Below are 20,000 nucleotides of genomic sequence, written 5' to 3' on the forward strand. Positions count from 1 at the left end.
ATCAGTCCAGTACTTTTCGCGTGCATAGGTCACAGAGAAACACACACACACTTTCAACTATATATGTATATATATATATATATATATATATATATATATATATATATATATATATATATATATATATATATACATATATATACATATATATATACATATATATACATATATAGTATGCCCCGGTTGTGTATGCCCCGGTTAGAATAGGTGTACCATATCCCTGTGTGTCGTAAGAGGCGACCAGGGTTGCGTCAGGAAGGGCATCCGGCGTAAAAACCTATGCCAAATCATTATGCGGACAACAAAACGAATTTCCATACCGGATCGGTCGAGGCCCGGGTTACCAACGACCGCCACCGGTACCGGTGGTCAGCAGGGTACCAGTGGAAATTGTGCTACTGCTGGGCGAAGGAGGAGAAGGAGACGGGGAAGGCGAGTCCGGAGGCAGTGGGAGAGGGGGAAGGGTAGAAGTGTGGAGGTGAGAGTTGGAACTCTGAATGTTGGGACGATGACTGGCAAAGGGCGAGAGTTGGCTGATATGATGGAGAGAAGAAAGGTGGACATACTGTGTGTACAAGAGACCAAGTGGATGGGGAGTAAGGCGAGGAGCATTGGAGGTGGTTTCAAACTGTTCTACCATGGTGTGGATGGGAGGAGAAATGGTGTCGGGATAATCCTGAAGGAAGATCATGTCAAGAGGGTATTGGAGGTGAGGAGGGTGTCTGACCGCGTGATGAGTGTGAAGTTGGAAATTGAAGGGGTGATGATGAATGTCATCAGTGCATATGCCCCACATTTGGGGTGTGAGATGGAATATAAAGAAGATTTCTGGAGTGAGTTAGATGAAGTGGTGGAGAGTGTATCCAAGGATGAAAGAGTGGTGATTGGAGCAGATTTCAATGGACATGTTGGGGAAGGGAATAAAGAGGATGAGGAGGTGATGGGGAGGTACGGTCTCAACAAGAGAAATGTGGAAGGGCAAATGGTGGTAGAGTTTGCAAAAAGAATGGAAATGGCAGTGGTAAACACGTATTTCAAGAAGAAGGAGGAACACAGGGTGACGTACAAGAGTGGAGGAAAGTGCACACAGGTGGATTACATCTTAAGTAGGAGATGCAACCTGAAAGAGATTAGTGACTGTAAGGTTGTGGCAGGGGAGAGTGTAGCTCGACAGCATCGATTGGTGGTCTGTAGGATGACTTTAGAGGTGAGGTTGAGGAAGAGAGTGAGGGCTGAACCAAGGACCAGATGGTGGAAGCTGAAGGAGGAAGACTGTTGCGTGAAATTTAGGGAGGAGGTGAGACAGGCGTTGGATGGTGGTAAAGATGGGTGGGATGATTGGGCAACGACAGCAGAAGTTGTGAGGGAGATAGCTAGGAAGGTACTTGGTGTGACGTCTGGACAGAGGAAGGAAGATAAGGAGACTTGGTGGTGGAATGAGGAAGTACAGGAAAGTATAAGGAAGAAGAGGTTGGTGAAAAAGAAGTGGGATAGTCAGAGAGATGAAGAAAGTAGTCAGGAGTACAAGGAGTGGCGTCGAAAAGCAAAAAGAGAGGTGGCAAAGGCCAAGGAAAAGGCATATGACGAGCTGTATGAGAAGTTGGATACAAAAGAAGGGGAAAAGGATTTATACCGATTGGCAAGACAGAGGGACCGAGCTGGGAAGGATGTGCTGCAGGTTCGGGTGATAAAGGATGTAAATGGGAATGTGCTGACGAGCAAGGAGAGTGTGTTGAGAAGGTGGATGGAGTACTTTGAGGAGCTGATGAATGAAGAAAATGAGAGAGAGAGAAGGTTGGAAGAGGTGGAGATAGTGAATCTGGAAGTGGGGTGGATCAGTAAGGATGAAGTGAGGACTGCTATGAAGAAGATGAAAAGTGGAAAGGTGGTTGGCCCAGATGGTATACCAGTGGAGGCATGGAAGTGCTTAGGAGAGATGGCAGTGGGGTTGTTAACCAGATTGTTTAATAAAGTCTTGGAAAGTGAGAGGATGCCGGAGGAGTGGAGATTAAGTGTACTGGTTCCGATTTTCAAGAATAAGGGTGATGTGCAGAGCTGTGGAAATTACAGAGGGATAAAGTTGTTAAGCCACACCATGAAGTTGTGGGAAAGAGTAGTGGAAGCTCGGTTGAGAGGAGAGGTGACGATCTGTGAGCAGCAATATGGATTTATGCCAAGAAAGAGCACCACTGATGCGATGTTTGCTTTGAGAATGTTGATGGAGAAGTATAGGGAAGGCCAGAAGGAGTTACATTGTGTGTTTGTGGATTTAGAGAAAGCTTATGATAGGGTGCCAAGAGAGGAGTTGTGGTATTGTATGAGAAAGTCGGGAGTGTTGGAGAAGAATGTGAGGATCGTGCAGGATATGTATGAGGACAGTGTGACAGCGGTGAGGTGTGCGGTAGGAATGACGGACCGGTTTAAGGTTAAAGTGGGATTGCACCAAGGATCAATGCTGAGCCCTTTCCTGTTTGCAATGGTGATGGACAGGTTGACGGATGAGATCAGACTGGAGTCTCCATGGACCATGATGTTCGCGGATGACATCATGATCTGTAGGGAGAGTAGAGAGCAGGCTGAATCGAGCCTTGAGAGGTGGAGGAACGCACTGGAGAGAAGGGGAATGATAGTCAGTAGGAGTAAGACGGAGTACATGTGCGTAAATGAGAGGGAGGGTGGTGGTATGGTGCGGTTGCAAGGAGTTGAGGTGGGGAAGGTGGATTGGTTTAAATACTTGGGATCAACTGTCCAAAGTAACGGAGAGTGTGGGAGAGAAGTGAAAAAGAGAGTGCAGGCAGGATGGAGTGGGTGGAGAAGAGTTGCAGGAGTGATTTGTGACAGAAGGGTAGCTGCAAGAGTGAAGGGGAAAGTATACAAGACGGTAGTGAGACCAGCTATGTTGTATGGTTTGGAGGCGGTGGCGCTAACAAAAAGACAGGAAGCGGAGCTGGAGGTGGCAGAGTTAAAGATGCTGCGATTCTCGTTGGGAGCGACGAGGATGGATAGGATAAGAAATGAGTGTATTAGAGGGACAGCGCAGGTAGGACGGTTTGGAGACAAAGTGAGAGAGGCGAGATTGAGATGGTTTGGACATGTGCACAGGAGGGAAACGGAGTATATCGGGAGAAGGATGTTGAAGATGGAGCCGCCAGGCAGGAAAAGAGGAAGGCCAAAGAAGAGGTTCATGGATGCGGTGAGGGCGGACATGCGGGTGGTTGGAGTGTCAATGGAAGATGTGGAGGATAGAGCAAAATGGAGACGGTTGGTCCGCTGTGGCGACCCCGAGCGGGAGCAAGCCGAAAGAGGAAGAAGAAGATATATATATATATATATATACATATATATATACATATACATATATTATATTATATAGCAGGAATGGAACCTACAGGAAAATTCAACGACCTGAACCCAAATGACTCACCTGGATCACTTCACTCCTGATGAGCAGATCAAGGAGGAAGCAAAGTCCAAGCATTTCTCGACCAACACCAGCGACATCAGGAAATAGCAATCGGCAAGGTTCATGAATATAGATCTGAACTAGTTGGGCAAGAAATTTGGGGGGGGGGGGTGGTGGAGAAGAAACACAGCATCTAAACTTTTATCAAACATTCAGTTTGTCAAAAAGAACAACGTCTCTGTCATGGGCACATCACCCCAAAGAGAGAGAGAGAGAGAGGGGGGAGGAGGCGTTGAGTTGGTCTGTGTATCCCCCGCTGTGATCTTCCCCTTCTCTTCCTTCTTTTAATCTCCACAATCCACCAACAATCTGTTTCACCAAAACTCAAGTTAATAACGCCTCCTTTATCCCGTTGATGTTTTCTTCAACTCCGCAGTCGGTTTATTCTCCATCCATCTCCTTCACCAATTGATCTGACTTCGCGCTTTTATTATTCACCACCAACCATTTGTTCATCCAGCTCTCACCATAGACAATTAATCCTCTGGACTGGTACCAATTTACCTTCCCACGTTCTGCCTTCGCTGCACTCTTGCATTCATCACGAGGGATAATGCTTCTCAAACACATGCACAGTCCAAAGGAATGTTTGCGCATGAGGGAGGGAGTGGGCCGTTCCGTCGCTGCACACTGCACACTGCACACTGCACCTATCACAGAGAAGAGCAGGACGGGGCGCCTGTGGCCGTCAGGCATAACAATGCGGGGATTCTCCACAGCCCCATTGCTGCACCCGTCCCCGTGTACCAATGAGGAAGATGCTCGCGTGACATTTGCTCCGTCAAAACCACATCCAGCCCAAGAGGCTTTAAGAGATGGAACGCAAGGGCATTGGCGGCTGTTGCCGATGCCCTGGGGGCTGTTGATGCAGCAAGAGTGCAAGTACATCTCCGACTGCCTGCTCAAGAGATTGTCTGCCAGAGTGCAGGTCGCACTGGACCCAGCTGAGCTGGGATACGAGGCGCAGGAGCGAGTCGTGCCGGGGCCAGAGGCGAACGGTCCATGAGCAAGGGGCATGGCGCAGTCCCCTGGGGTGTCTTGCAGCATTCTATACACTCACACCACATGCTTCCGACACAACACCGACTCTCCACTGCCCATCTTTCCAATCCTAACCCTCCCTCTCAATATTTGGACTGATGTAACCCCGCATGGTTGCATGAGGTAAGGGAGGAGTCGTCCCCACATGCCACTCTGCTTCTTTTTCCTCAGTTCTTCTCATCTCCTTTTTTTCCCCAGAATGAATAATGGCCATATGTCTGTTGTCTAAGTCTGTACAAGAGGGGAATATGGATTGGGGGTAATTCTGCTCTTCTGCATCTTTTGCCTTTCGTCTTTGTTTGATGAGATGATTGCCTACCTGTGTAAATAAAGATGCTTGTTGTTTGCTTGTCAGTCCGTGTTTGATGATTGCCTGCGAGTGTGTGTAAATAAATAACTGTTATCTTTCAAATCTACCTCGTTCGTGGCCTTTCTTTCATTGATCTAACATAGCATGCTCATAATCGACAGACAGGAAGTTTTTGCCCCAGTGGCTCCATGGGTTAGCCAGCACTGCACTCTGTTCCGCTGACAGTGATATGAGTGCACACTGAGGACGTGGTCTTCAGTTGAAGTAATTAGGTCACCAACAGGAAACACGACGTAATAGGCGAGAGGACCCTGTTAAACCTAGTTACCCCAACCGGTGTCCGCAGTTGCTAAACAACCCATCGGGCCACGGAGTTATCCATGGCCGGCGGATTCAAGGTTAGATGGCGAGTGGTGGGTCCATAAACCACCCTGTGGACCTTGTCTGTACTCGAACCACGACCTGTAATAACAATATATAATCGGCTAATGCCATCTGCCTGTCTGCTTGTGCCACTCTGAAACATGGAAAAACGCTACTTGGAAAGAAAAATAATGAGGTACAAGTTGCTTCAAATTAATCTAAACCTACAGGAAAATTATTAGGTGAATTTTTTTCATTCGGACAAAAACTGTGAACCTGGGTGGTGTATAAGGCAACAGACTGCTGTCTCAATCCCTCCCAATTATTATTTTCCATTAAGAAATATTGTTACGAATTTGGAAGCCTTGTGCACACAGACAGACAGCCGTCCCCGTAGTTTGGTTATTTCGGTAAGTGTGTGTTTCTAGTTAGGGTCCCGTCCCGAGTCTAGTGGGAATTGGATGTTCATACGCCGCGGAGTTGTTTTCATAGTTAGGATTTTTATAACAACAACACCGACGACATCTGCCTTTGCTTCCTTCCACCATCCTCCACCGGCACCATTGCACACGTGCGTATCAGCATGTACGTGGGTGGAGTTCACCAGGACCTGACATCTCTCGCCCAATCCGGGGGATGCGAGTGAGGTTGCCGACGGTCCACCAATAGGCGTAGCCCACGCAGGACCATATTCCTCTCCTTATTTGAGGGGTGGTCGGCCGCGATGGCCGTCACGCCCCCCCCCCCCCCCGGTCCAATCAGCAGACTTGGCGCCCCTGTCGGCCAATGGGCGACGAGCGGATAAGAGCCGGGCAGTCCTTTGCAAGAAGGCGGAACCTCAACACATGGTCCGCCCAATGAGAGCAGGCCATGCATGAGCAGACTACGCCTGAGAAGGGGATGAAAGAAAGGAGAACAAACAATTGTGGTCCGTCAGCGCGAGCGCGTGGTCTGGTTCTCTGGTATGCTCGACGCTGGTCTGGTCCCATCTCGCTGGCACTGGTCTGGTTCTCTGATCGCTGCTCGAGCATGTGGTCTGGTTCTCTGGTCTGCTCGATGCTGGTCTGGTCCCATCTCGCTGGCGCTGGTCTGGTTCTCTGATCGCTGCTCGAGCGTGTGGTCTGGTTCTCTATCTGCTCGACGCTGGTCTGGTCCCATCTCACTGGCACTGGTCTGGTTCTCAGATCGCATCTCTCGACACTGGTCTGGTCTGCTCGACGCTGGTCTGGCATCATCTCGTCGCTGGTGCTGGTCTGCGTCTGGCTGCCCTGGTCCGTCTTCTGGTGACTGGAGCTCCAGGAGGGGGTGGACGTCCAGCCGCGCGCTCGCGGCCAGGTAGCCAGCCGTCCTGACTCCCAGCCGAACTATCCTCCGCAGCTGGAGAGCCGAATAAAGACCCTTGAGGTCCATTTCTTTTGTGTTTGCATGTGTGTGTGTGTGTGTGTGTGTGTGTGTGTGTGTGTGTGTGTGTGTGTGTGTGTGTGTGTATGCCCTGTGGGCCCGAATTTAAGTAGCAACTCGTTAAGTGCTTTTGCTGTACATTATTTGCATCCTTTATAGTTGGTTTAACTCTGCCCTATATGTGTTCCTTCCCCACCTATTGTAAATAAATACCCCTATTGTTGAATGTTTCAGCTCGTTTTTGTCCTTTCCTTCATTGGTTTAGCACAGTGCGTGTTGGGTGATTAAAAAGCACGTTGCTGCTGTCGTTTTGCATTTAGACCGATGGGACCTCGGTAACCATCCGCTCAGGATATGCACGGGTCGAGCACGTAAACGGCTCATCCCGTTCGAGCTCCGTCGAGGATGTGAATTCCTCGGTAGCCCGCCACGTGGGCCTCTAGGTATTTTGAAGTTTGGCAAATAACCCTGTACCAGGTGGTTGAATTATTGACGATTCACGGTCCTGTAAGGGACCCGTACCTTCGGAGTTATCCGAGGGTAACAATCTGAATTCCGGGTCTTCGGTGGAGTTGACTCTGCTGCTCCAACTAGCGGTCATGCTCACAGCCGATACCCGGCCCCACAACAATATGTCGTGATATTTTTACCGTAAGAAAGATGATATTGGAATTTGACACGACTCTATAAATCGAGCTATGTAATAATACACTGGTTTATCCATCTGTTTGTGTGTAACATTTCTTCCACCTCTTAAAGACAGCATTTGGCTGCCATGTTGGTCTTGTGTGAAGACAAAGATTTATTCAGAGTGGTCATATTCACAATTGCCACGCTCTTCCTGTAACATTTCCCTTCATTTTAAAACAACCAACGTGACTGTTAAAATGATCATCTAATATCGAAAGATTGGGGCCGCGATCACGTCATGGGCCTTGCTTTGTCACGGTATACGTCTCATGCTTCAGGCCTCCAGTAATTATGTATCATTGGAATCTACCCAAACTCTACATAACCATGATCGATGTATTATATATGCTAATAGGTGGTGAACATGCTTTTGCGCAGGTTATTTTTTTTATTTTGGGGGAGAAATGTTAGAGGCAGCCTTCTTTTTCTGACTATTTTCTCTTTAAAAAGTCCACCAGGGCCCACACCAAAAAAACCCATGTCATCGATTATAAGGGTCTTTTTCCGAGTAATATCGGAAATCTCGCGCCATTGTGAAAGAAAACCTGTCATTATTTACTTTTAACGATGTGTATAAAGCAAGTTGCTGAGGCAAGCACCACTGTGCTTTGGTGGAACGTCTGAGCCGACCCATGCGACGTGCTGTTATTCCCCCACGCACGACAAGCAAATGTCAGTTCGAGTCTGAGCGATCACCACACCGGACACGGAGTGCTATCCGTGCAGACATTAATCGTCCTGAGCCCAATCCATGTGGATCAAGCCATTTGCATATTTGCCAACATCAAGAGAAGAAAATGCAGTAGGATGGAAAGGATCCAAGGTTCGAGGGAGCGAAGTGGCCAGGGCAGGGAGGGGGTGGGAGGGATGAATCTCAAAGTGGTCTGGGAAGGGGTGAGGACCGGGAGGGGGTGTATAAGGAAATTTTGCAATCCAATTTGAACCAAGTATTGGTACTTTCATTGTGTAAAATGAACCAAGGTACTGTTACAGATCTGGGGTCTGTGGTTATCCCGCGAGGGAACTCCTTAGACCTTTACCTAACCTCTGGTCCTGAGGCCACTGGCCAGAGATAACTATGCAATCTGATGAGTTGAACCGTGGCTGCCGATTAGAACTGCCTCGCATAGTAGGGTTTTCACTCCTTGGTTACATGTTACCTTACTGTTGGCACAGCAACCCTAATTAGGGGTCACACCCTCAACAGCCACCCGTCTATTTATCATGTACTGCGGAGTGAACTGTGGATGTCTGTTGGCTAATCACGGAGCCAATCAGTGGGGAAAAACTTCCCGTCTAACGAAACTTTACACATGATGTCAGACCAATGGCAGAAAGGACAATAATGAGCAGGCCAGAAATATTTAGCAGTTCAACAAGCACAAAAGGGTTTATTAAATCAGCAATGGCAGGTATTTACAATAGCAATCAAGAGCATGTATTTATAATCCATACATCCATTGGGATTATACTCTGTGCAGAGTCTTAGTGCTGCCGAAGCAGTCTCCTTGGCTATTGGACGCAATCCTGGATGGGTCGCCACTCCGGTGTATTTAGAATGGATTGACTGGAATCACAATGAAAAGGCACAAAAGAAAATAAAACAATTTTTTCAACACTTACGGAGCCCACTCATGTATTCCTATTTATGCCAGACACAGGACATCACCATCAATCATTCCAGAGAAATGTAGAGAGGAAGAAGAGAGGAGGTAGAGTGCAGAGCAGAGCATGGGTACAACTCCTGCTCACTTCACACAGCTGCATGTAAGCTCATACTGTGTGTAGACTCGTGCAGTGTGCAAGTTTGTACCTCATGCAGACTTGTGCAGAGTGCAACCTTCCCCTTGGTAGCTCTTGTGGTCTGAACAGTCAGATGTGAGTGTAGGATTGACCAAAGGACTCATGGTAAGGAGAGCTTGATGGACGAGAGTGAGACAAATCAAAAGTCCCGACACGAGATGAGTCGAGAGCAGAGTCGAGACCACTCCTGGTAAATTATACGAGTCGAGACCGCTCCTGGTAGACGACATGTGGTGGATCGGAGCACTACGAGCCAAAACCTCCCGGCAGACGGGGCAAGTGGAGTATCGAACGCTGGACAGATCGAGATGTGTGATTGATTGAGACGCTGGATCGAGACACGTGGTGCACAAGAGATTGAACAAAGGTATCAATTTGCACCGAGGATCGGTACATTCATTGTGTAAAATGAACCAAGGTACCTACCCATCTATTAATTACGTACGTAAGAGAGAGGCAGACCAATAAGGAGAAAATTAACATGAGAAAAATCAGGCAGAGAGAGATCGAGGGGGGTATAACAGGTGTGAAGGTTGTGTAGAGGAGTGGAGGGTGAGGGGCAGGGGGAGGTTGGTGGAAAAGGAAAATACAAGGAAATCAGACACAGGTGGAGGCCATTCAGCCCATCATGCCTGTGCCACATCAACACCACACTAATTTATCAACACAAGATCCAAAGAAGAAAATGCCAATTTTTTTTTTCCTCAGGGTAGGGGGCATGGGCTTGAGTAAAAAACACACAACATCAACCACACAACACCCCTTGACGAGATCCTCACCAACAACACTCCAAAGAGATGCACGCAATCACCCAACAATACTCAAACTACCTAAAAGTCCTGCCAACATCCCCATACCCATCTATCTCGATAACTTCCAGGTACCATTCTAATTCTAATTTAAACTTTTCTACTTTTTCTGCTGCCACTACCTTTCCAGGGAGACCATTCCATGCATTAACTACTCTCTGAGTAAAAGTCCCCTGGTCCTATCACTGTCTACTCTGTTGAATAATTCATCTGCACTTATTTTATCTATACCTTTCATTAACTTAAACAACTCTATCATATCTCCTCATAACCACCTCCTTTCTTGTGAATAAAGCCCTGTCTCCTTCAACTGCTCCTCATAGCTGCGTCTAGCTAGGCCCGGAATCAATGGAGTAATCCTGCGCTGAACCCTCTCCATGGCATCTATGTCCTTCCCGAGTTGTGGTGACCAAAACTGCACACAATATTGTAGATGTGGCCCTCACTAAATTCCTATACAATGTTAACACCAACTCTTTCGATTAATATATGATCCCCCTCTAAATACAGCCTAAAACCCGATTTTCTCTAACTATAGCTGCCTGGCACTGTGCCGCCTGCTTACCTCCCGTATTTGTGACCACCCCCAGATCCTTCTCCTGTGTGACACGCTCCAAAATTACCCCTTGCATCCTGTAATCTCTATTTTCATTGTTCTTTCCCATCCCCAACACCTTACACTTGCTCAGGTTAAATTACATCTGCCAATCTTTTACCCAATCTATGCAAGTATCAATACTCTCCTGTATCTGTTCACTCCACAACCTTTTGAGATATCCTGCACACAAACAAACAAATGAAATTGCTCGTTGAGCAAGGAATTGCCAGAATAACTTTGTCATATCTCCATGATCTCTGAAAAAATAAAAACCTGGATATCAATTTGATTCTTATAAGTCGATAGTGCTACTGTTTAATGAGTTGTAGCACTTAGTTTGGTCAAGATCATAACTTGGAAGTCAATCGGACTTGAAATGGCGTTTTTAATCGCAATTTGAAAGTTTTGACCTGACCCCCGACATTCGACCCCCGACCACTAAGAAGGGTGTTGGTGTGACACCCCAATGAGATATATGGTTGGATGCAGTATTGGAAGATGCACAGTTTGAATTTGGTTTGAAGTCGATACGACCATTTTAGCGGACGTTATTGCGAAAATTAGAATTTCGGTTTTTCGGTGACCTTGACCTTCACCTTTGACCTAGATTCACCAAAAACGACAAGTGTCTAAGTTGGACCATGGCCGACGTCTGTACCCAGTTTGGTCATGATCGCTGAAACAGTGTGGCTGCTACAGGGTAAACAAACACACAGACAAACAGACAGACAGACAGACACACAGAATGACACACAACCGACCAACATAATTGCTGAATTCTGAAGGATTCCAGCAATTAACAAAGACAGTAAGGGGTGAAAACATAACCTCCTTCACCTTCAGTGGTGAGGTAACAATGGTGTTACATTTGCTACTCTCCAATCCTCTGGTACCTGTCCTGACTCCAGTGAGCGATTGAAAATATCCGTTAACATCTCACTTACCTGCTCAGCCACTTCCCTCAACACTCTCGGTTGCATATTATCTGGACCCGGAACCTTATCTTCTTTTAGATTACCTAGCTGTTGCTTTACTTCCTCCACTCCAACCTAGATCTTCTGTAAAAGCCCTTCTTTGCCTCCTTGATAGATACTCTCAGCTCTTGGCAATTCTCGTGGCTGTTCTTATGTAAAAGTTGAAGAAAAACACCTGTTTAATAAGCCTGCCATCCCAATTTCATCACTAACCACTCTCCCGGTGCTGTTCCTCAATGGGCCTAGACTGGTCCTAACCTGTTCTTTTCCCCTGATATACCTAAAGAAAGCCTTGAAATCATGTTTAATATTCTTAGCCATGTCCTTCTGATACTCTCTTTTGGCTTACCAAGTTACACGACATGGCCAAAAGGATGTGGACACCTGCTCATCCAACATCTCATTCCAAAATAATGGGCATTGATGTGGAGTTTGTCCCCCTTTTCCTGCTTTAACAGCCTCCACTCTTCTGGGAAGGCTTTCCACGAGATGTTGGAACATTGCTGCAGAGATTTGCTTCCTTTCAGTAACAAGAGCATTCGTGAGGTCGGGCACTGATGTTGGATGATTCGGTCTGACTCACAGTCGGCGTTCCAATTCATCCCAAAGGTGTTTGATGGGGTTGAGGTCAGGGCTCTGTGCAGGCCAGTCAAGTTCTTCCACACGGATCTTGACAAACCATTTCTGTATGGACCTCACCTTGTGCATGGGGGCATTGTCATGCTGAAACAGGAAAGGGCCTTCCACAAACTGTTACCCCAAAGGTGGAAGCACAGAATCATCTAGAATGCCATTGTATGCTGTCGCGTGAAGATTTCCTTTCACTGGAACTAAGGGGCCGAGCCCGAACCATGAAAAACAGCCCCAGACCATTATTCCTCCTCCACCAGACTTTACAGTTGGCACTATGTATTTGGGCAGTTAGCATTCTCCTGGCATCTGCGAAACTCAGATTCATCCGTCGGACTGCCAGATGGTGAAGCGTGTTTCATCACCCCAAAGAATGCGTTTCCACTGCTCCAGAGTCCAACGGCAGTCAGCTTTACACCACTCCAGCCAATGCTTGGCATTGCGCATGGTGATCTCAGGCTTGTGTGTGGCTGCTCGGCCATGGAAACCCATTTCATGAAGCTCTTGATGAACAGTGCTTGTGCTAATGTTGCTTCCAGAATCAGTTTGGAACTCGGTCGTGAGTGTTGCGACTGACGACAGACAATTTTTCCACGCTATGTGCTTCAGCACTCGGTGGTCCCATTTTATGAGCTTGTGTGACCTTCCACTGCATGGCTGAGCTGTTGTTGCTCCGAGGCGTTTCCACTTCACAATAACGGCACTTGCAGTTGACCTGGGCAGCTCCAGCAGGTCAGAAATTTGATGAACTGACTTGTTGGAAAGGTGGCATCCTTTGACGGTGCCATGTTGAAAGTCACTGATCTCTTCAGTCCAGCTCATTCTACTGACAATGTTTGTTTCTGGAGATTTCATGGCTGTGTGCTTGATTGTACACACCTGTCAGTAATGGGTGTGGCTGAAATAGCCGAATCCACTAATTAGAAGGGGTGTCCGCATACTTTTGGCCATGTAGTGTATTTTCTTAACTTGCCTCTGTTTACTCCGATAGTGATATAAATCTAACTCCAGTCCTGTTATTTTCAACCTAATAAATGCCTTTTACTTCTCCTTAATAGTATTACTTATCTCACTAGTCAACCACCCTGGTCTCTTTCTGTTTCTAGTTTTACACCTCATTGGAATGTACTTACTCTGCACTCTACACATTTGGTCCTTTGAAGGTTTCCCATTTCTCTGATGCTGATTGTCCTGTTGTTAGACTCTCCTAATCTACATCACCCAATTCTCTCCTCATACCCTCAAAGTTTGCCTTCCTGAAATCTAATAGCCTTACCCTACCATCCTGAACTCTAACCCTCAACAGAGTCTTAACAGAGAAATGGAGGGGCGAAGTGGGGAAGGGGAGGAGGAATGGGGGGGGGGGGAGAGAGAAGGGAACAATGGAACGGGCAGGTTTTGTGCACAGACAAGGTGTGAAGGGGGTCGCTGGGTGGGGGGGGGATAGTTGTTACAAGGTGGTTCGTTTGTTACTGTGACTGATTGTGGATTGATGTATCACGATCTGGGATGGTTATAATGATAACAATTGCAATTTCTGTACGGGTACTGTACTGTACTGTACTGTACTGTATTTACATTTGCATGCGTATTAAAACAAGCCTTGCCTTTAAAACGTTCATTGTACTGTTGTGGATCCCGCAGCGGGTTGCTCCTCGCCACGGCAGCCATGACCGAGGACCACGTGTTAATCAGGTAATCCCATATTTCCTTGCCGATCCACCAGCTCAGACCTCAGGTTCTGCGAGGCGTCAGATTTCCAGGTTTGAAGGCACAAGAAGCTGGTGAGCGGATTTCGATCCGATGGAGGAGGGGGGGTGAGATCCGTTCGCCCTCATCACCTGCTCGCAGCGACCCCACCTGGTTTTTTGCCATATCTCCGACATTAACTCATGCACCTCCTCTGGAATCATTAATCGCTTCCTGTTGAGAGTTTCATTCATCCGACTTCCGAGGAGTTCGTGTGGAACCTGACAATGCACATCTTTTGGTTGTTATAGTCACAAACAAAACTCTTAAAGGAGGGTCTCTGGCACAGCTTCAGACCCGCTCGAGGTCAAATGACGCACCAGGCAAGAGGTGTCTTTGGGACCCCTGCGTATCAGTTTTTCAATGCCTACCTTATAATCATTAGGGGGTAGTGAAGGCAGGCATTAGTGAGAGTGTAGTGAGGGCAGCAGTGGTGAGGGGTAGCAAAGGTAGGCAGTGGTGAGGGGGTAGCAAAGGTAGGCAGTGGTGAGGGGTAGTAAAGGCATGCAGTAGTCCAGTGAGGGGGTAGTGAGGCCAGGCAATGGTGAGGAGGTAACAAGGACAAGCAGTGGTGAGGGGTAGCAAAGGTAGGCAGTGGTGAGGGGTAACAAAGGTAGGCAGTGGTGAGGGGTAGAAAAGGTAGGCAGTGGTGAGGGGTAGCAAAGGTAGGCAGTGGTGAGGGGTGGTAAAAGCATGCAGTGGTCCAGTGAGGGGGTAGTGAGGCCAGGCAATGGTAAGGAGGTAACAAGGACAAGCAGTGGTGAGGGGTAGTGAGGATATGCAGTAGTGAGGAGTCATGAGGGCAGACAGTGGTGAGAGGTAGTGAGGGCAAGCAGTGGTTGAGTTGGTAATGGTCAAGATAATGAAGGGTAAGGACAAAATAAGTATAAAAGCATTCTTCAACAGAATAGATAGTGAGTGATAGGAGCAGGGACCATAGTCTGTGAGTAAGGAAGAAGAGAGTTGATACAGTAATATATGGCAATGGGGCCTTTCACCCAGAGGGTAGTTAAAGCGTGGAATGGTCTCCTTGGAAAGGCAGTGGCAGCAGAAACAGTAGGTAGATTTAAATTGGAATTAGATTGGTACCAATGAGGTTTGGGGACAGAGAGGTACAGGGATATTAACATGACTTGTAAGTACTTTGAGAATGCATGGGTGATAGTGTGCATCTGTGCTGAGTGTGATGACTGTGCGAGGGTCTTGTCAAGGGATAGTGTGTGGTTGGTGTTGAATGTTCTTCACCCGAAAATCGCCTCTGCCCACCCCAAAAAAAGTTTTAATTTTTCTTTTAACACCCTAGTGATATCCCATCCCTGCACCTGCCCCACTTTTCTCATCCCCACTTCACCCCCCCCCCCCCAATCCCCATCATTAAATTGAGCCGTTCGCTTGACAGATTTATTAGCCCCAGTTGGAATTAGTCCGAAACGGGAGGTTATGGATTGGGTCTCGATTTTCGTGTCCGTGTGTGTGTGTGTGTGTGTGTGTGTGTGTGTGTGTGTGTGTGTGTCAGTGCGTGTATGTGTGTGTGTGTGTGTGTGTGTGTGTGTCAGTGCGTGTGTGTGTGTGTGTGACCGTTGTTTCTCGACAACCACTGGTCCGATCTAATTGAAACTTACCAGGTATATTGCCGGGGACCTGTGGATGTGCCTTTTCAAGGTTTGATATTAATCGGACAAATGGTTACCAAGTTATGGCCATTTATTTACCAACAAATGAAAGGACGCGTGGCTGCGTAGGCCGGTGCGCGGCCGGCCGACGATGACGTCACGTGCCGTGTCGGTTACGATGGCGATCGATGGGTGCCTTAGTTACCATGGTGTAGGAGTGGCAATGGTCAATGGCAGCAAATGTCATGGCAAGCAAAGACAGGGAGGTAAACTTGATTTTAATTAACTCTGTGTGTGTAAGTATCATAGCAGTTGTTACTTCAATGCAAGCGATAATTCATGGAATGTATGTGAACATTCCGTACGGGCACGCACCACTTCCGGATAGTGATGACTTACTGTATTCTAATAATTTCTCGATTTCTTATGCGCATTTACAGATAAACACAATGCCCCAATCCAGTCATCATTTAAGAGAGCGAAGGAATGGCCTGTGTGTTTGTTTGAAAGTTTTTTTTTGTGTGGGGGGGGGGGAGTTGCACGTATGGGCACACATGTACGGGCACGCGATAGCGAAGGAACGGCCTGTGTGGTTGTTTCTGGCTCGCGGTTTGAAAGTTTTTTTTGGGGGGGGTTGCACGTACAGCCATGCGAGAGCGAAGGAACGGCCTGTGTGGTTGTTGTTTCTGGCTCGTGGTTTGAAAGTTTTTTGTTTTTTTTTGCACGTACGGGCACGCAATAGTATATATATATATATATATATATATATATATATATATATATATATATATACATATATATATATGAAATGAGAGCGAGAGGTGAACCTTCAGAGTTTAGGCTTTATTCCATTTGATTGGAGCCGCTTCTGTGGGCACACCAGAAAATACAGGTTCAGCTAGGAGTACATAAGCAGAAACGTATACATGTGCAGTTAACCATTGCAGACTAAATCCGCGTAAGCACGGAGTTCGATATAATCTCCATTCTCACCAGTCAATGAGCACCTTCAGTTAACGAGCATCAAGTGGACAGCCGATGTCAATAGCAATGCCCCGGGGACAATCACCCCGTGCCGCAGAGAGACCTCCCCTTATACGCGAGACGCACAACATGTGATCCCGCGTCATGTCCCTCGATTCACGTTAATTCACCACATTCTCCGCACCTTTAAAATGTAACTAGGGGCCCATCTTACACACCATGATTGCTTTAGCACTATAGGAGTATACATTTCAAGCAACGCGGACTAATAGATCTACAGGAGCATACATGCCAAGCAGTGATTATTTTGAGTTGTAGGAGCATGGAAATGAGCATCGATATATGATATAATGGGCATATAGGAGCATGAGCAGCGAGAATGCCGATAATCTCCTTTACAGATTGAGTCGTCGAGGGGGCCTTATTCGTCGACCTCTCCGGGAGTAAACGGCAGTTTCACTTGAGGGAGACTCCCGATCCTCTTGGTGAGCCTCGACTTGTGCCGGGGATGACTCCTTGATCGCTCTCGGGTGGAACGCGGCAGCCCCGTCGCCTGGCGGAGTTCCTGGGGGGGAAATGTCAGAAGGAGGAGTGCCAGGAGGGGAGCCAGTACCTGAGGGAGCCAGATGGCGAACCGACACAGTGGTCTCCCTGCCATCCGGGAGCCTGACATGAGCATACTCTGGATTAGTGTCAATGAGTTCGACCCCCTCCACCAGCGGTTCATACTTGCTTTGTCGTACCGGGCGTTTCATGAACACTGTACCGGGGTGGGTCAGCCAGTTGGGCACCGTTTGTCTGTCAACATAACGTCGTTGGTGAGTAAACATACGTTCGTGAGGAGTGGCATTTGTGGACGTGCAGAGCAAAGAGCGTATGGAATTCATTGCGTCAGGAAGAGCAACCTCCCATCGCTCGGGGCCCAGTCCTCTCGATTTCAGCGCCAGAGTTATGGCTTTCCAAATAACTCCATTATACCTTTCCACCTGCCCGTTTCCCTGTGGGTTGTAACCCGTCGTTCGACTAGTTGCTATACCGTGCTCTAATAGGAATTGTTTTAGCCCGGCCGACATGAAACACGGCCCTCTGTCTGAATGTATGTACGAAGGTCTCCCAAACATAGCGAAGAGGTCAGAGAGACATTTTACGACAGTGCCCGAGGTCATATCCGAGCACGGAAACGCGAAAGGGAACCTTGAATATTCATCAACAACGGTGAATATGTATCTGTTGTCTGTTTCGGTCGGTAGGGGCCCTTTGAAGTCGATGTTTAGTCTCTCGAAGGGGGAAGTGGCCTTGATCAGTCTGCCAGATGCCGCGCCAAAGAATCTGGGTTTTAGTTCAGCACAAACAGGGCATGAAGCATTCATTTGTTTAATATCTTCAACAGAATAGGGAAGATTTTGTCTGCGTACGAAATGTGCCATCCTGGTTACCCCTGGGTGGCACAGAGACACATGGAGGTCTTGCAAAGCCTGACTGATTGTTGCCGAACTGTAGACCCGGGAGAAGGTATCTGCAGCAGGGTTTTCCTTCCCGGGCCGGTAAACAATGTCGTACCTGTAGCAGGCTAGGTCTATCCGCCATCTCATAATTTTTTCATTCTTAATTTTCCCGTTATTTTTCCCATCAAACATGAAAGCCACGGATCGTTGGTCCGTAACGAGCGTGAAGTGGTTTCCCAGTAAATAATGTCTCCATTTACGCAGCGCTTCGACGATGGCGTACGCCTCCTTCTCTATTGCCGAGTGTCTCTGCTCGCTTCTAGAGAGAGTTCTCGAGAAGAAAGCGACCGGCCGCCCAGACTGATTAAGTGTTGCAGCTATGGCGTGATTTGAAGCGTCGGTCTCCACCACGAAGGGCACCGAGCTGTGGATCGATAAAACCACGGACTTACTGATATCATCCTTGAGATCGTGGAAAGCTTTCACGACAGCGGCATCTGGTGGAAAGTTTTTGCAATGCACTAGGGGATGTATTTTCTCCGAGTATTGCGAAATCCATCTTGCATAGTAAGCGAACATCCCGATCACCCGGCGCATTGTTTGCAAGTCCTGAGGTGGTGGAAGCTCACGAAGCGGGCGCAATCGCTCAGGATCAGGCTTAATTGTGCCGTCGGCTATCGTGTAGCCGAGAAGGTCAATTGACCTTGCCGAGAATACGCATTTCTCGTAGTTGAGAGTCAGATTATATTTTCCAGCAATGCTCAAGAATCTGTCCAGATTCCTATCATGTTCCCTCTGATCCCTACCGCACACTGTGACATTATCCACGTAAACAAAAGTGTCTTCGAGGTTTTCATCTGAGATGATGTCGTCCATAACCCGTTGGAAGCAAGCTACTCCATTCGTGACACCGAATGGTATCCTTCTGAACTGGTAGAGGCGCCGCCCTGCCTGGAATGCAGTGTACGGTTTGTCTTCCTCTCGGATGGGAATTTGATGATAGGCGCTTCGCAAGTCGATGGTACTGAATACCTTATAATTGGCCACGCGTTCGACCATCTCATCTATGCGCGGCAGGGGGTAGGCGTCGAGTTGGGTGAAGCGATTGACCGTTTGGGAATAATCGACAACCATCCGTCTCTTATGGTTCTGACTGCTGGTTACTAACACCTGTGCGCGCCATGGCGAATCGCTCGGTTCTATAATTCCCTCCTCCAGTAATCGCTTGGTTTCTGAAGTGATGAAATTCATGTCAGCAGTGGTATATCGCCGCGATTTGATCGCTATCGGTTTGCAGACCGGCGACAAGTTAGCGAACAGCTGGGGGGACGTCACCTCCGCGGTGGTCAGCGCATTTAAAATTAGACGAGGCTTGCTTCCTCCAAAGGGTATTTCGACGCTCGTGTGCTGCTTGAGGACATTATGACCCAGGATTACGTCTGTGCACAAATCACGAAGCACCAGCACCTTTACATCCCGATGCGTGTACCCTTTTACGTCCAATTCAACATTGCAGTACCCTCGTACGCGGGATTGTAGTGAGGTGGCGGCCATGCATACCGTATTGTCAGTCGGGTGGATTACCCATTTCCTGCCCTTCACTAGCGAGCTGTTGACGAAACTTTCAGAGCTACCGGTATCAATCAGTGCCTCAGCCATATGCCCGTTAATTCGCACGTTGATGATAGCCTTGGATAGATTCCCCGGGGAGGCTGCAGTCAATTTATTTTGCGAGTAGAGAGCCGCAGAAGTGGGTTTATTCCTCCTTAGAGTAGATTTACATACCCTGGCATAATGCCCTTTCTTGTCGCAATTCATGCATGTGGCATCTCTGGCGGGACATTTTTGACGAGGATGCCTTTTGTACCCACAAAAGAAGCATTTACCGACCGGAGCAGTTGCTGAGGAGTTTGACGAGGTCTGGGTATCCGGCTCCTCGGGTGTTTCTCCATCCCTCATGTCTGGCTGTGTCTGTGCCAGTGGGGTTCCTTGGGTTCCCATCGTAGCAGCGTTCATGAGCAGCATCGGTGTCCCAAATGACTCAGATTGCTGCTGAGCCGTATGCATCGCTCGAGCCTGATCGACTACCTTGTCAAGAGTGGGTTGCGCTTTCTCTAGTAAGCGTTG

At 47.8% G+C, this 20,000-nt stretch overlaps 1 protein-coding gene across 3 annotated transcripts in view; it reads right to left on the reverse strand.

Annotated features, from left to right (window-relative positions):
- LOC147027837 (uncharacterized) overlaps window positions 1–15,113 on the reverse strand; it is a 35,847-nt gene extending 20,734 nt beyond the window's left edge. The window contains exons 1-2 of one of the 3 annotated variants that reach the window (XM_085877491.1): window positions 13,690–15,113; window positions 3,425–3,543 (exon numbers count right to left, since the gene is read on the reverse strand). In XM_085877491.1, the coding sequence (XP_085733617.1) occupies window positions 3,425–3,543; window positions 13,690–13,753 (183 nt within the window). In that variant the 5' untranslated portion in view covers window positions 13,754–15,113. The remainder of the gene's footprint in view (window positions 1–3,424; window positions 3,544–13,689) is intronic. The other 2 variants (XM_085877490.1, XM_085877492.1) reach the window with 2 other exon arrangements.
- Between the last annotated feature and the right edge of the window lie 4,887 nt (window positions 15,114–20,000).

This window comes from Eptatretus burgeri, chromosome 4 (genome assembly GCF_056783735.1).
Source record: "Eptatretus burgeri isolate ZD-2024b chromosome 4, Ebu_testis_v1, whole genome shotgun sequence".
Classification (NCBI taxonomy): Eukaryota; Metazoa; Chordata; class Myxini; order Myxiniformes; family Myxinidae; genus Eptatretus; species Eptatretus burgeri.